At 42.0% G+C, this 18,379-nt stretch overlaps 1 protein-coding gene across 2 annotated transcripts in view; it reads right to left on the bottom strand.

The window, feature by feature from the left end:
- The window catches only part of carmil1 (capping protein regulator and myosin 1 linker 1), a 395,677-nt gene that overhangs the window by 155,278 nt on the left and 222,020 nt on the right, over positions 1-18,379 (bottom strand). For both annotated transcript variants that reach the window (XM_080204317.1, XM_080204310.1), the window contains exons 18-19: positions 14,985-15,066; positions 4,305-4,404 (exon numbers count right to left, since the gene is read on the bottom strand). In XM_080204317.1, the coding sequence (XP_080060443.1) occupies positions 4,305-4,404; positions 14,985-15,066 (182 nt within the window). The remainder of the gene's footprint in view (positions 1-4,304; positions 4,405-14,984; positions 15,067-18,379) is intronic.

Genomic DNA, 18,379 nt, shown 5'->3' on the forward strand with positions numbered 1-18,379 from the left:
GTTTGATTCTGGCCTTGGGTGACTGTGGAGTTTGCATGTACTCCTCATGTCTGCATGGATTTCCTCTGGGTGCTCCACTTTCCTTCCACAAAGATGTGTAAGTTAGGTCATTTGGCTATGCTAAATTGCCCCGAGTATCCCAAGATGCATAGGTTAGGTGGATTAACCATAGTGTACTGGGTTATAGGGATAGGGTGAAGGATGTAGGATGTTCTTTAGGAGAGTTGGTGCAGACTCAATAGGCTGGGTGGCCTCTTTCTGCACTGTAAGGATTCTATGGTTCTTTTGTCTGATGGATTATAGTAATGTGCATTTTTGTAGTTCCTGTGTTTACAGAAGCAATTGCAAACAAAATACAAGACTGAGCAAGAGAGGAGAATTTAAGAAGGAAGAAGTAGCAGTAGTAGGCCATACATTCCACGCAATGCTCCGGCATTCAATAAGTTCATGGCTGATCTTTGGTCATGATTCTACTTCCCTACCCAATTCCCATATCCCTCAATTCCTCTGAAAGTCTAAAAATATATCACAGCCTTGAATATACTCAACGAATAAACAAGCAAAGCCCTCTAGGGTCAGAAAATCCTACGGTTCACAGCCCTCTTCTCAGTTTTAAATGACTGATCCTTTATCTTAAGACTATTGTTCTAGTTCTAGATTCCCTGGCCAGAGAAAACAATGTCACAGCACCTACCCTGTCAAGTCACTCAGAATCTTTTCAGTTTCAATAATCATCTCTCAATCAACTAAGATCCAGACATTACAGTTCCAAACTACTCAACCGCTTCTCTTTGAAAAAAAAACACATTTTTTTTAGAAATGAAAGTCACAAGTTAGAATATTAAGGCATGGCCATTTTTTTAAAAAAACTCAGCTGCATTTAGAAACAATTCAAGTATAAGCTATGATCTTATGACAAAGCCAAGAAGGTGAAAATGAACAGTAAACCAAGCACCAAGATTTAATTATTTAGTGAAGAGCAGGCACTCAATGTCATTTGCGACAGAGACCAATGAGAAGCATCCCATTTTGGAAAAGTGACATGCGTCCAATTAAATACCAGAGAGTGACAAGAGAAAATTGGGGTTAGAGGGAAAGGAATAATTGAATTTGGGCAGGGCGATGAAATTCTGTGCATACTTTTTTATTTCCATTATAAACTCCATTATCCACATTAATGCTGAAAACTTTCAATATAAACATGTCACACTGAAACTGTGGAATCCAGCCAACATATGGAAAAAATTGAGAGGAAGTGTGTGTGTATGTATTATCTATATATTATATAGATGGCCAACCAAATGATTAAATTATGGGGAGGGGGCAGGCCGGGAGTTGGATGGTATAGTCTTATGGAAGTGGAGGCAGGATGTCATTTGTGGAAATACAAACTGATCTCTTAGTAATTGTACAAATTTAAAGCACAGAAAGGCAGACTAATCACACAGTACAAACATGGGCGGAAATTATAAAAGAAAGCTCCAGCTGTTTGCTCTCTGGTCCCCAAACTCAACTGCTTTTGTGGTTAGTTTCATTCACACAAGGACCCACAAGAGACAAAGATTCATCACATGCTACACTGTTATTTTCAGTCTATTTTTAGTCTAAAAACTGCTTTCCTCACTTCATAGAACAGTTCGATTACAAGCTAATAAGCACAGGTTTCTGCAGAATATAACCAACATGATGTAATGAAAAGCTCCAAACAAATCATTGTCAAGAATTATGTGAGCTATGAGAAATCTTCCTGTGATATCCAATGCACTACCATGTTGCTGCATAAACCATGAGGCACAAGTTTCCCCATCAGTAAAATAATATAATTGAGATTGTGATTTCCAGCATAATTTCTGATCTGCTCCCCTTCTTGTATGGGACATACATTAAATGTGCCAGCTTGAAAAGATCAATTGCAACCTTTTTGTGGTTTTCCAATGATGCAAAGTTATTAAAACTTTTTGCAACTGAATTCAAAAACTGAAATTGGTATTTCATCTGTGCCTAACTAACAGAACATGTGACTAATCTAATGGGTGTACAAAATTATCACGGATCGTTCATTACAAAAGGCTTGCAATATTACACTGTGCGAACAAGTCTAGAAACCATGGCAATTCTCCAATCCTAGAATAAAACTGGCAGGAAACAAATTGCCAATCCTAAATGGATTACTTTTAATACCTTTATCAACATGCTATATTTCATCTTAGTTAACTTATGCTCGGATTATCAAAGCTTTTGTTCCATATGAGCTATTTTGGATACATTTGGACAAATTGAACCTGTGGGCTACACGTCTCTTACCCGTTAATCTGCATCTGTTTTGAGTTGTCGAACTAACTGGTTCAAGCATTATGATTTAGGATTTATTTACAAGAAAGATAACAATTAGCTTCATGACAAGATAACATTAGATTCATGAAGTTCAAATCAGCAAAGCAGAACACATCAGCACAAATTAGAGGTTATTTTGTTTATTCATGAGGTGTGGGCATCATAGCAAGGCTGGTATTTCTTACCCATTCCTAATGCCCTCAAGAACGTGTTGGTGAGCCATCTTAACTTAGTGACTTGCTTAGACCATTTTAGGGGGCTATTAAGAGTCAACTACAATTGCAGTGGAAAATCATCTTAAATGTAGAATGTAAATTTTCTATTTCTAATTCAGATAATCCACAAATGAAACATCTTCCAAAGCCTTGCCAATTGATCCAAACTGGTTTTTAGGAATTGCAAGAGCAACTGGTTAAATTCAATTCCTCTTCCTATGGTGGATGTCTGATCTCTTGTCCTTCCCACAACAATGCCACAAGAGATGAGTGAAGGAGCATAGTGTGGATCAAACCTACGGTTCATCATTGAAATATTTGGATATTAAAAACAGTACTTAAATTTACTAGTGCATTTAAAAAAAAATTCTTAATTTTCATTCACTTTTTCCCAGGCCTTGATTGATTCACCAAAAATATTTAACCATGCATGCCATTAACAAAGAGTAAAATCCAGTAAGTCAACTGGATTACAAGTAAAATCCAGAATGTAAAAATAGTTCAATTTTCAACCAGGAAGATGTTGTTAGGAGTCTGAAGTGGCCCAGCAGACTTAGTTCTAGCAACTGGATGAAACTAATCAGGTTATAGCCCTGTTCAACAGGACAATGGAAAAGCAACTCCTTCCCTTCAAAAATGCCCAGAGCTCAGCTGTCAGACCTCATCACCATTTAGCCATATGTGTAATAACATGTGAGATCAACATAAGAACATAAGAAATAGGAGCAGGAGTAGGCCATGTAGCCCTTCGAGCCTGCCCCGCCATTCAATAAGATCATGGCTGATCTGTCGTGGCTCAGTTCCACATTCCCGCCCTCTCCCCATAACCCTTAATCCCCTCTCTTATCAAAAACCCATCAACCCGCGTCTTAAAAATATTTTGCGAGGTAGCCTCCACCATTTCAACGGGCAGAGAATTCCAGAGATTCGCCCCCTTTGAGTGAAGAAGTTCCTCCTCAACTCCGTTCTAAACCGCCCCCCCCCTTTATCTTGAGGCTGTGCCCCCTAGTCCTACTATCCTTTCTGAGCAGGAAGAGTCTCTCCACCTCTATCCTATCCATCCCATTCATCATCTTATACGTCTCAATGAGATCTCCCCTCATTCTTCTAAACTCTAACGAGTACAAGCCTAGTTTATTCAGCCTCTCCTCATAGCTCAACCCCCTCAACTCCGGCATCAGCCTATTAAACCTCCTCTGCACTCCCTCCAAGGCCAAAATATCCTTGCATAAGTACGGCGCCCAAAACTGCACACAGTACTCCAGCTGCAGCCTCACCAATGCCCTATACAGCCGCAGCAAGGCCTCCCTACTTTTATATTCAATCCCCCTCGCTATGAAGGCCAGCATCCCATTCGCCTTCCTGACCACCTGCTGCACCTGCAAGCTGGGTTTTTGTGACTCATGCACAAGGACCCCGAGGACCCTCTGCACCGTCACCTGCTGCAGTTTTTCTCCACGTAAGTAATAATCCTTCCTAACATTGTTCCCACCAAAGTGGACCACCTCGCACTTGCCAACATTAAATTCCATTTGCCAGTTCCTGGCCCATTCGCCCAGCCTATCTAGAGTAGTTCTCATCATAATCTGGTTGTTCTGAATGGATGGAACAACACCATGGAAACAATTACAAGCAAGGTTAGGTTTTGTCAAGTTTCATTCAGAAAAATCATATTTATATGTAATGTCACTGAAGGCAATGAAACTGATGTTTATTAGCTTGCTTTGAAGTTACTTATCCACAAAAAGTACTTACTTGGATTTTATGTTGTTGAAGTTTTTGCCTAAGGCAAGATGGCGAATTGATCTATTTTTGCTCATCCATACTACAAGGGTAGCAAGATCGGAGTCTAAACCTGTATAAAACAAGGTTACATGTTCAGCATGAACAGGCAATTTCCAAAATGAAACTCTCAATGTAGTCATTTGCTGTCTTATCAATGTTTATATGTTTGTGTAGGAGGAAAGCACGAATGCACAGAACAGCTAATAGGACACTATCACTGTTGGATGGGATATAAGCTAATTGATAAAAGTGCAATTTTCTTTACAGCACAACCTTGCGCAGCAACCTTGTACAGCTGTGACTCCGCAAGATAGAGGATAGTGCAATGCACGATGCTACAAACCACCTGAAAATGTACTTTATGTTAATGCCAACGGAGCTATAGGAGTGTGAATGCTATTGCTAGGATTGTTAGCTGCTGTTCTTTTCTGGGTGAGGTGAACTTACCTGTACAGTCCAGTGACACAGGGCAACTGTCCTCAACCATAAGGAAAAGGAAGAACAAACTTTTATTTATAGAATGGCCATCACAGCAATGTCCCAAAGCACTTCACAGAAATGTTCAATTGGCCCTGAAGTGCAGTCAATGTTGTAATGCAAGAATCACAGCTGCCAATATGCAGACAGCAAGCTCCCACAGACGCAGCAATAAATTATTGGATTTTCAGGTGTTGGTTGAGAGGTAAATGTTGGCTTGGACTGGGGAGAACTCTCCTGGTCTTCTTTGAAAAATACAATGGGTTCCTTTATGTCCACCTGAAGGGCAGCTGGGTCCTCAGTTTTATGTCTCATGTGAAAGCAGGCATCTCAGATGGTGCTGTATTTCCTCATTAACGCACTGAAAGCATCTGTCAAGTCTCTAGACTGGGGCTTGGATCCACGACTCTCCTTACTCAGGGATGAGAATTCAATCACTGAGCCATGCCTGACAACCATCAGACTCACCATCAGACACAATGGGCAGAGGATTTTGTGATCTGCAATGCCCACAAAGATGGGAATGCCTAACCTCAAGCATGTATCATTGTTTATTGCCCTAGCATTGTTCAATTTGCCCACAATATTAAATAATATTTTAATATAACACCTATTCCCATTTCAAAAGGTTCTGTAATACAAGTACAACATAAATGATATCACAAACCACAAAGCCAACTTGATAACTGTCACAGAACCTCTGTTATTGAGCAAGTGGCAATGGATTTTCAATAAAAAAAATCACAACTTTTTAACATAGTCCATTGTACAATAAAGTCTTGAACGATCTGTTATTGCTACCCTTATAATTTCCTGTAACATAAGAATAAAAGGCATTAAAACCGCACCAAATCCCATCCTTCACCTTCCTTCTCTGCCTGGCTGAGCTTGCTCTCACTCTGAACAACTTTTCCTTCATCGCTATTCACCTCCTCAAGTAAAAACTATAGGGACTCACTGGACACAACCGTACCCTTAACGCCGCAAACCACACTCACCGTCTCCCAGGCTCGAAAAGAAGCAGACACTCCAGATAGCGTGGAAAACATGTAGGCCTGCAGGTGAGAGTGAAAACCCCCTCCCCAGCTTACTCCTTGCAAATGTCCAGTTTCTGGAAAACAAGCTAGACAAACTTAGAGCCAGACTCACTTTCCAAAGAGAACTGAGGGGCTGCTGTGTACTCTGTTTCACGGAGATGTGGCTCACTCCTGCTTCACTGGACAGTGCCCTACAACCAGAGGGCTTCTTAATCCATTGAATGGACCGTACAGCGGTCTCAGGTATGGCATAGGGAGGTGGGGTCTGCTTCCGAATCAACACCTCGTGGTGTCTAAACGTAGCAACACTGGCAACTTTCTGCTCATAGTAGTCATGATGTGGGTATGCCGGCGTTGGACTGGCGTAAACACAGTAAAAAGTCTGACAACACCAGGTTTTAGTCCAACCTATTTATTTGATAATATTCTCACTAGCTTTCGAGGGGACAGCCTCTTCGTCAGGTGAATGGAGAGTTCTGGCCTCAGACAGAGCATATAAAGCACAGACAGTTTAGAGATTACTGATTAAAATGCGAATCCTTACACCTAACCTGCTGTTCAAGACCTGAAGTGGCTGATAATGTGAGTGGTAGGAGCACTGATCACAGTTTAAAGAGATGTGTATTGTCTCCAGACAGTACAGTAAGTGAGGTTTTGCAAACCCAGGCACAGTGCAACAGCCTAAGAGGAAGGAATCCAATTGGACTCCTCCGGAAGGCCGCTGCCCTCGACTGGACTTGTATGCCCAAACCATCAGGAGGTGCGTTAACACCAGATTCATCAGCCGCACTCACAAGACAGCCCCGAACATCACCCAAGCACAACGCAACGCCATCCACGCTCTCAAGACAAACCGTAACATTGTCATTAAACCAGCAGACAAAGGAGGGGCCATCGTCATACTGAACAGAACGGATTACTGTAAAGAAGTGTACCGACAACTAAACAATGAGGAACACTACAGACAATTACCCACAGATCCGACCAAAGAACACGCTCGTCAACTCAACAATCTGATCAAGACCTTTGATCCGGACCTTCAGAGCACCTTCCGTGCTCTCATTCCACGTACTCCCCGCATTGGAGATCTCTACTGCCTCCCAAAGATACACAAGGCAAACACACCTGGCCGTCCCATCGTATCGGGCAATGGAACTCTGTGTGAGAACCTCTCCGGCTACGTCGAGGGCATCCTGAAACCCATTGTACAAAGAACCCCCAGCTTTTGTCGCGACACTACGGACTTCCTACTGAAACTCAGCACACACGGAGCAGTTGAACCAGGGACACTCCTCGTCACAATGGATGTCTCAGCGCTCTACACCAACATCCCCCACGACGATGGCATTGCTGCGACTGCATCAGTACTCAATGCTGACAACTGCCAGTTTCCAGATGCAATTTTACAACTCATCCGCTTTATCCTGGACCACAATGTCTTCACCATCAACAACCAGTTTTTCATCCAGACACATGGAACAGCCATGGGGACCAAATTTGCGCCTCAATATGCCAACATCTTCATGCACAGGTTCAAACAAGACTTCTTCACTGCACAGAATCTTCAACCGATGCTGTACACTAGATACATCGATGACATTTTCTTCCTCTGGCCTCATGGTGAACAATCACTGAAACAACTATATGATGATATCAACAAATTCCACCCCACCATCAGACTCACCATGGACTATTCCCCAGAATCAGTTGCATTCTTGGACACACGCATCTCCATTAAGGACGGTCACCTCAGCACCTCACTGTACCGCAAGCCCACAGACATTCTCACAATGCTCCACTTCTCCAGTTTCCACCCTAAACATGTTAAAGAAGCCATTCCCTATGGACAAGCCCTCCGTATACACAGGATTTGCTCAGATGAGGAGGATCGTGACAGACACCTCCAGACCCTGAAAGATGCCCTCGTAAGAACAGGATATGGTGCTCGACTCATAGATCGGCAGTTTCGATGCGCCACAGCGAAAAACCGCACCGATCTCCTCAGAAGACAAACACGGGACACAGTGGACAGAGTTCCCTTCGTCGTCCAGTACTTCCCCGGAGCGGAGAAGCTACGACATCTTCTCCGGAGTCTTCAACATATCATTGATGAAGACGAACATCTCGCCAGGGCCATCCCCACACCCCCACTTCTTGCTTTCAGACAACCACACAACCTCAAACAGACCATTGTTCGCAGCAAACTACCCAGCCTTCAGGAGAACAGTGACCACAATACCACACAACCCTGTCACAGCAACCTCTGCAAGACATGCCGGATCATCGACATGGACACCATCATCACACGTGAGAATACCATCCACCAGGTACATGGTAAATACTCTTGCAACTCGGCCAACATTGTCTACCTGATACGTTGCAAGAAAGGATGTCCCGAAGCATGGTACATTGGGGAGACCATGCAGACGCTACGACAACGGATGAATGAACATCGCTCGACAGTCACCAGGCAAGACTGTTCCCTTCCTGTTGGCGAACACTTCAGTGGTCACGGGCATTCAGCCTCTGACCTTCGGGTAAGCATTCTCCAAGGCGGCCTTCACGACACACGACAGCGCAGAGTCGCTGAGCAGAGACTGATAGCCAAGTTCCGCACACATGAGGACGGTCTCAACAGGGATCTTGGGTTCATGTCGCACTATCTGTAACCCCCGTGACTTGCCTGGGTTTGCAAAACCTCACTTACTGTACTGTCTGGAGACAATACACATCTCTTTAAACTGTGATCAGTGCTCCTACCACTCACATTATCAGCCACTTCAGGTCTTGAACAGCAGGTTAGGTGTAAGGATTCGCATTCTAATCAGTAATCTCTAAACTGTCTGTGCTTTATATGCTCTGTCTGAGGCCAGAACTCTCCATTCACCTGACGAAGAGGCTGTCCCCTCGAAAGCTAGTGAGAATATTATCAAATAAATAGGTTGGACTAAAACCTGGTGTTGTCAGACTTTTTACTGAACTTTCTGCTCCCCAGACCTAGAATAGCTGACGTTAAAATGCCGCCCCTACTATCTTCTGCAGGAGTTCACCTCCATTACCCTGATGGTAGTTTACATCCCACCCCATGTGGACGTGAAGATCACTCTGGACGAAATATACACCAATACAAATGGCCTTGAGACGAAACATCCCAAGGCCTTGTTCATGTGGCTGGGGACTTCAATCAGGCTAACCTCAAGAGCACACTACCAAGTTACTATCAACACATCTCCTGCTCCACCAGAGGCCCAACATCCTACACCACTGCTACCCAAATATCAAACATGCCTTCCACTCTATCGCCCGCCCATACTTTGGCAAATCAGACCACAAGGCTATGCTCCTGCTCCCAGCTTACACACAAAAACTGATGGAGGGGAATCCATCAAAGAGAGTCATGCAGCGTTGGCCCGAGGAATTGGATGATCTCCTACAGGACTACTTGGAGTCAGTGGACTGGTCAGTATTTAAAAATCTTGCGAGCAGCCTGAGAGAGTACAGAACTACAGTAACTGACTTCATTAGTAAGTGTGCAGAAGACTGTGTGCCAAAGAAGCAAATCTGTGTGTTCCCCAACTGGAAACCATGGATGAACAGGGATATCCACTGCTTGCTGAAGTCCAGGTCTGAGACGTTCAAGCCAGGCGACCCTGACCTATACAAGAAAGCCAGATATGATCTAAGGAGATCCAAAGATGCCAAAGGACAATATCGGACCAAGCTAGAGTCCCAGGCTAGCCACACTGACACCCGCTGACTATGGAAAGGTCATGATGTGGATGTGCCGGCGTTGGACTGGGGTAAACACAGTAAAAAGTCTGACAACACCAGGTTTTAGTCCAACCGATTTATTTGATAGTAAACTCACAAGCTTTCGAGGGGACTCCCTCTTCATCAGACGAAGAGGGAGTCCCCTCGAAAGCTTGTGAGTTTACTATCAAATAAATCAGTTGGACTAAAACCTGGTGTTGTCAGACTTTTTATTATGGCAAGGTCTGCAGGACATAGCAGGCTACAAGATGAAGGCATATAAAATCGCTAGCTCCATGCACCCCACCCTGATGAGCTCAATGCATTCTATGCCCGTTTTGAGCAAGAGATCAGCAAGAGTATGCCCTCCATCCTGGAAGCTCTGGATGAACCTGTATCTGGAGTCACCATTATAGATGTCAGAGCAGCTTTCTTGAAGCTCAACCCATGGAAAGCAACTGGCCCAGATGGGCACTCATATCGTGCGTGAATCAGCTGGCAGAGGTATTCACAGACATCTTCAACCTCTTTACAACAATCTGACGTCCCTATCTGTTTCAAGAAGGTAGCTAAGAAAAACCAAGCAGTGTGACTTAATGACTATTGGCACATCATTATGAAGTGTTTCGAAAGGTGGCACAAACCAATTCCAGCCTCCTGGACTACCTGGAGCCACTACAGTTTGCCTGCTGCCGCAACAGGTTCACAGAAGATGCCACTTCCCTGGCCCTGTACTCAACTCTAGAACACCTAGATAACAAGGATACCTATTTCAGACTCCTAATTAGTGACTACAGCTGAGCCTTCAACACTATTATTTCCATGAAACTCATCTCCAAACTTCATGGCCTGGGCCTCGGCACCTCCCTCTGCGACTGGATCCTGAACTTTCTAACTCACAGACCACAATCAGTAAGGATAGGCAACAACACCTTCTCCACGATCATCCTCAACACCGTTGCCTTACAAGGCTGTGTCTCAGCCCTCTTGTATACACTGATGACTGTGTGGCCGCATTCTCCTCCAATTTGATTTTCAAGTCTGCTGTCGACGCCACCATAGTGGGTTGGATCTCAAACAATGATGAGGCAGAGTACAGGAATGAGATAGAGAATCTGGTGAACTGATGCAGCAACAATAATCTCTCCCTCAATGTCAACAAAACAAAGGAGATTGTCACTGATGTCAAGAATCGCAAAGGAGAACATGCCCCTGTCTACATCAGGGGAATCAATGGGAATGAAGTAAAAAAGATCGAGAGCTTCAAACTTTTAGGTGTCCAGATCACCAACAACTTGTCCTGGTCCTCCCATGCCGACACTATAGTTAAGAAAGCCCACCAATGCCTCCACTTTCTCAGAAGGCTAAGGAAATTTTGCATGTCAGCTACGACTCTCACCAACTTTTACAGATGCACCATAGAAAGCATTCTTTCTGATTGTATCATAGCTTGATATGGCCCTTGCTCTGCCGCAAGGAACTATAAAAGGTTGTGAATGTAGCCCAAACCATCACGCAAACCAGCACCCCTCCCCCATTCATTGACTCTGTCTACATTTCTCACTGCCTCAAAGCAACCAGCATAATTAAGCACCCCACGCACCCCAGACATTCTCTCTTCCACCTTCTTCCTTCGGGAAAAAGATACAAAAGTCTGAGACAGCTTTTTTCCTGCTGCTATCAGGCTTTTGAATGGACTTACCTTGCATTAAGTTGATTTTTCTCTACACTCAAGTTATGAATGTAACACTACATTCTGCACTCTCTTGTTTCCTTCTCTACGAACAGTATGTTTTGTCTGTAGAGCGCGCAATAATACTTTTCACTGTATGTTAATACATATGACAATAATAAATCAACTCAACTCAAATCAAATTAAATCAAAAGGGATACACATGGGTCTTAATTATGTCTGTCTTTTTGTGCGATGTGTGGAACATTCATTATTCCAGTCCCTCCTCACTTCTTTTCCCAGTACATTTTTGATAGCATCATGTCATATCCTGCTTTAGTCATAAACTGGAAAATTTCAACGACTTTGTTTCCAATTTTCACTTTTCTCTTGGTCTATTTCTGACTATTGCATTCCCTTCCTTGACTTCTCTGTTTCCATTTCTAGAGATAGGCTATGAACTAACACTCACTACAAATCCACCGCTACCCATGTCTACCCTGACTATCCCTCCTCCCACCCTGCTTCCTGTAATGATTCTATTCTATTCTCCCAGTTTTTTCATTCTGTTGTATCTATTCTGATGATGCATCCTTCCAAAATAGCGTTCTGATATGTCTTTGTTCTTCAACTATGGATTTCCACCTAGTGTGGTTGACATGGTTCTCCACTTCAACTGATCCACTTCATGCAACTCTGCTCTCACTCCATCCCTTCTCTTCTGGGATGATTCCCCTCGTCCTCAGCTTCCACTCCACTAGAGTCCATATTAAACAGAAAATCTTCTAACGGTTCCAACATGATGCCACCAAAAACATTTTCCCCACCTCTCGATTTTCACCATCCTGAATGGATATTCCTGCTGTCACACCCTGGTCCATGCCTCAGTCATCCCGATAAGCCTTTCTTTCTCTAAGGCACCTTTGCTTTGCAATTGCAGATGTAAAACTTCTCCTTTCACTCCTTAGTTTGTCACCATCCAAGGTCCCAAACACTATTTCCAAGTAAAATAGTTATTTACTAGTACTTCCTTCAATTTAGTATGCTGTATTCACGATGTGGCCTCTACACTGGGGAGACCAAATGTAGACTAAATGACCTCTTTGCCAAACAGTTCTGTTTAGCTCACAAGCATGACCCAGAGATTCCTGTCACTTGTTCCCACTCTGACCTTCTTGGTCATGGCCTGTTATGGTGTTTTATTGAAGTTCAACACAAGGATGAGGAACACTCCCTCACTGGCACTCTACAGCCTTCAGGACTCAATATCCAATAACCATCCTCTGCCTCCATTTTGCCGTGATTTTTCTTTGTTTGCTTCTTTCTTTAACCCTTGCATTTAAATGACTGCTTTGTAGCCATCTGCACCTCACCTGTACACAATCATTGTTTACTTCTTTACTAGACTAGTCTACCATCTTCAGCTTTCGCATCATGAAATCTTTTGTTGTTAATCTCTCTAGAGCCTCAACCTTATCACAAATCTTTCTTTTTGATCTTCTTGCTCCCTTGCTGCTTCCACTGGCTTAAAAATACTCACATTTCTAGCCTCCTTATGTTCTGATGAAAAGTCATCCACCTTTAATGTTAGCTCCTGTTTCTCTCCTTAGATGCTGCCTGACCTGCTGAATAATTCCAGCAAGTTTTATATTCATTTCAGAATTAAAGGAATTTCAATACTAGATATCAGTCAACTTATTGTACCTGCTCACCTTCATCCCATTTTCCTGCTTTTCCCAAAAATCATTGACTGTTTTATGGATTTCCTAGTTGCCCATTAAATGCCATGATTGACACAGCTTCAGCTACCAAAAGAGTAAATGAACACAGGGAGAGAGAGCCAACATGGATTTGTCAATGGTGGGTCATGCTGAAGAATCTGGTTTTTTTTTGAAGTGCTCACTAAAGATAGTGAACAGGAGAATTTCAACAGATGTAATTTTTTGAACAATGGACTTCTGGAAGGTATTTGACCCAGACAATCACATGAGACTGTTGGCCTAAGCTCAAGTCATGATAGTTAAGGCAAATTATTGACCTAATTAGGAAATTGCTTGCATAGCAGGAGAAGAGTGTCAGGGTAATGAGCAGGTACTCAAAATTTGTGGATGTGATTAGAGATGTACTGCAAAGATCTGTGCTGGGCTTCACCGAAGCACCATATTTAGCAACTTAATTGATGGGATAAAAAGTCACAAATGCAAGTTTGCTAATGACACAAGGTGACATTCTAAGCAGTGTAGATGGATAAAATTACGAAGTGATTAATAAACAAATAAGCAAAACTATGGCAAATTAATTTCAATGCAGACAAATCTGAGATCATCACTTAAGAATAGAACAGAGTATTTTCTAACTGGCAAAAAGCTAGAAACAGTTGCAGTCCAAAGACACTCAAGGGTCCATGTGCACAGATCACTAAGCTGTCACAGAAGAGCACAGAATTAATCAAAAATGCTAACAGAATATTGGCTTTCATATCTGGAGAACTGGAATAGAAAGGATTAGCATAGAATCCTTACAGTGCAGTAGGGTGCCATTTGGCCCATCAAGTCTGCCCCACCAACTCTCCAAAAGAACATCTTACTCAGGTCTTTCTCCCACCCTCCCCCTTGCCCCTGCCACTACCCCTACCCCATCCCCCTTGCATTTACCACAACTAATTTACCTAACTTACACATGTGGACAGTAAAGGGTAATTTAGTATGGACTATGGGAGAAAACCGGACTACCTGGAGGAAACCCACACAGACACAAGGAGAACATGCAAACTCCACACAGACAATCACCCAAGGCCGGAATCGAACCAGGGTCCCTGGTGCTGTTCGGCAACAGTGCTAACCACTGAGCCATCATGCTGCTCTAATAGTTATTCTTTAACTATATAAAACCTCCAATTGACCATAGCTGGAGCATAGTGAGCAGTTCTGATCAAGTCTTAGAAAGCCTTGGAGGAGCGCAGCATAGATTTACCAGAATCATACTTAGACTCCAAGGGCTAAATTATGAAATGAGATTACACAAACTAGACTGGAAAGGCTGATTTGCTCATAGATTTCAAGACATTATTAAGAGAAAAGATATGTTGACAGAATTAAATTATTTCCACTGCTTGGGGAGGCTGAGCTGAGGGGTCGTAGCATAAAACCTAGAGCCAGATCTTTTGGGACTGAAATTAGGAAAACACTACTAAGCAGAAAAGGTAGTAGAAGGCAGAAAAACTTTTCCACAAACAGCAATTGTTTCTAGAAGAACTGGCAGTTTTAAATCTCAGATTGATATGATTGTTATCCAAAGGTATCATGAAATATGGAGAAAAGGCATAAAGTATGTTGCAAATCAGTCAAATACCTCACTTAATAGCGTGGAACAAGCTAGAGAGGTTAAATGGTCTATTCCATAATAGATAATAAAAATGTTACAACAAGAGTAGAGGAAGGAGTTACCCTAGTTGATCAAAGTTGATATATGCATGCAACTAAAGCTAGTTCTACACATACAACCAGCAAGTGCAGTATCCAAAGCAATACGCTTGGAAGTTTATGGAGGATGTGAATGATGCTTACTGCAGGTTCTGCTGAGATTTTGCATAGCTTTATGGAAGCGCTGACAGGTTTACGGGTGGATTCTTCACACGGTACATTAAACTCAACAGCTCTTTTATTGCTCTTTCGAAGATGAGATTCAATGTAAAAATCAAGTAATTTGTCTCACCGTTGTCTGAAATATCCAGTTTTGAAATGTTATGAATTTCTGCAATGCAGCCTTCTAAAATCTGAGCCCCACCTGACCTTAGCTGTGGACAAAGAAGCCAAAATCAGTTCTATTGAGTAACTGGAATACCATGAAATTTAACGATCACAATTACAAATAGGCATTACAGAAATCTTTAGCTATACATCTATTGAAAAAATAGGAAACATCACTGTATCTCTTAATTCACTTTGCAAACGTACAGCATCATTTTAGGAAGAAGGCTGCAATTAGGAGACAATTCCTAAAGATGCCTTTTAGATTTTGTGACATGCAGCTTAATGATGTTTGCAAATGCACTGGTCTTTTCTACTGCACTTAACGACGTTCAAGGCTACTGCGATTTTACAAAAGCAGTTAAGCATGGTGACATCTTGCACCCTGCTATCTACAAAAGCCCCAAAGTGTTTGAATGCTACACAGAGACCTAATGAAGTGAGAGATGTGTAAACCATGAGTAATCCCCATAACATTTTTTAAAAATCAAAACATGTGCATTCGCTACCATTAACTATTAAATAGGTGCAACACATTCTCTATCAAATAAAAAGTGTACCGAATCTGGTCATTTTGTTGTGATAAAACATTATCCAATAATTCAAATCAAAGAATGTCAATAGTACAGTAAAGGGGACATTTAGTGCCAAAAAATTTGAATTATCTGATAATTTTAATTAAGCGTCTTTGAACTGAGTAGCCTGCAAATCAAAAATCAATGCAAAAGCAGCAGGAAGCAGCAATCGGCAAATGGAACAAAATAAAGATGGCTACGGTGATACCTGAATAATGTTCTAATGATTAATCTAGAATAAAAAAAAGGCTTAGTGATTACTTCCTTACACTAATGATATTATTGTTCACAAAGGCTCTCAACAGTTTGATGCTAATTTCTTCCTCCCTCCCACCAGCCAGCATGTGAGAAATTCCAACCCAAAGCAGTCAGCAAATTTCAAAATTTTAAGTATCGTTGATGAAAGTTGTTTCATGATTAGCATAGGCCTGTTATCTTTTAAAACTATATCTTCACATCCTAATTTAAAATGAAATATGCATCCTATAGAGATTTAATTGTCTACATTTTGCACCACTAGAAGTCTTGAGCTTCTTGATATAGGCTTCCTAATAGGTTTCAAACAGACGTTCAATTCCAATTGTCATACAAAGACAAATTTTTAAAGTGACACAAAATTTATAAGCTTTATTTATCCCAATTGACATTTATGGCATCTTATATTTCCTTAACTCCATTTTATAATGTGTAGCTGCTAAGAAAACAGAGATTCATTTTGAAAATTGCAATTAGTACTCAAAAATTAATTAACATTGATCGACTTGACAATGACAACACCTGGAAATTTCTGACGAAGGCTTGCTTACACCATTGTTTCAATTTGAGGACATTTTAACTGGAAAGGTAAACCACTCCATTGTGAACAAGTAGCTTAAAACACATCACACTATACATTCAGGCACACCTAAAGGCCTTTTCCTTTAAATGATCAAATGGAACTCATCTAGGACATCATATAGAACACTACATATGAGCCAAAAATGTTATTACATAAACATCTATGCCAAACAGTTCTAATGGTAATCCTGACAGACAGATAAGGAAGCCGTTTATTGGATCAACAATGGTTAAGAGGCAGGGAGGGTACTTACACAGTGACCAAGCTAAGGAAAGCAGTAGAGGGGAAAAGAACAGCATACATCAGTGCGGAGCTGGAGTAGGCAATAGCATCACAGCGCAGCAGTTCAGCAACCCTGTCTTCTGCATCACACTAGCCCTTGAAAATTGTTAAAATAATTGGCTAAACAAGCCCTGAAACAGATCTGATCAGAGAGCTGGTTTTGTAACATAGAACTATATGAACATCAAATGCAAATTCACCAATATAGAAGCAACATCACTATTCAATTAGCTAATAAATATTTCTACTAAGAACTTCTTGATGCCATATGGGTTCTGAAGTGAAAAATTAGGTGAAACCTTACCAAAAAATGCCAGAGTGTTGTTTCAAGTGAAGAACTGGTGTGTTTGCACCCGATCAGCAGAATAAAGCTCCCCCCAGCCCACTGCTAAGTATCAGGCCCCTCAACTCCCTATCTGACCGAAGCCTGCACACACCCACCCAATCAGAGCCGGCAATTGGCCTACCTCTCCCTCACCTTCACCCCAACTGGTGCTGGCACTTGACCTCTACCCCCACAACCGATCATGGGATTCCCCCCACTGTCCAACAGTCAGTGCTAGCAGCTCCCCAACCCCACTGTGCTACCCTAGCAGTGTCAACTTATGCCAAGAGGCAATGTCAGGCCACGACCCGACACCCCCCCCCCCCCCCCCCCAAACTGGTTCATGTCTAGGTGAACCTGCTGTAAACTGCGCCAATGTGACTGTCAATACACAGTGAGGGGTCAATACTGGTGAGGGACCGAGTTAATGATACTACAATTTATTGAGATGCATGTAAAGCAGGTTCACACCTGCTATGAGCGTGAACCTAATGATGTTGATGGATGGGGAAGATCTGAAATTGCGATCTTGCCGATGAGATCTGCGATTTTTGGATCTTGAGCCCCCACCAATGTTTGCAGATGGCAAGAGTGGGCTTAAGATCGCCCCCATTGATTCACTTACCCCAGCCTAAATTAATTAAATCTATTAAATTATTTATATATGGCACTGATCAACAGGTTTAGAAATTGTTATCCTTGATTGTTTGGAACTAAACATATCCAACAACATCCAATTCAGAAACTAAGGTTTATTGCTGTTTTCCACTTAGCCAAATTTACTGCTGAATTTTTCTAAAATAGTGCAAGGTTAGCAAACAATATTAACTGACTTTCCTTACCTGGAATTAATGGACAGGAATACATTTTAGCAGATTAAAAACATGTAGCATTTCCCAAGGCTCAGTGCTTTACAGAGGCACTGAGCTGGGCCATGCAGACCAGATTTGTGAAGCTAATTGCTCTCATCTGGGATGGCTGTAGGGGAGCTACATATGCTTCAGATTTGCTCAGTCAGAGATGGGAGAATCAGTGGTTTCTAATTTTGATAGTTACATATCATCAGTGATATTAAAAAAAAATCATGCACGAGGGTCAGATTTGGATATGATGTTCACTGCAGCCTAATAGCTTATGGGCAATCACTGGCATGACTCTTTTATGAGAATTAATCACTTGTTGCAGTACTCAAGGACATCTGGCACCCAAACCATATATTTCATGAGGGAAGAAAGTTATCAAGAAAAATAAACATTAGCATAAACTAAGCATTAATAAGATACCCCTATGTACATCCTTCAAACCTGAAATATTAACTGAGTTTTAAGTAATTTTCCACC

This window comes from Carcharhinus amblyrhynchos, chromosome 2 (assembly GCF_965287045.1).
Source record: "Carcharhinus amblyrhynchos chromosome 2, sCarAmb.v2.hapA, whole genome shotgun sequence".
NCBI lineage: Eukaryota > Metazoa > Chordata > Chondrichthyes > Carcharhiniformes > Carcharhinidae > Carcharhinus > Carcharhinus amblyrhynchos.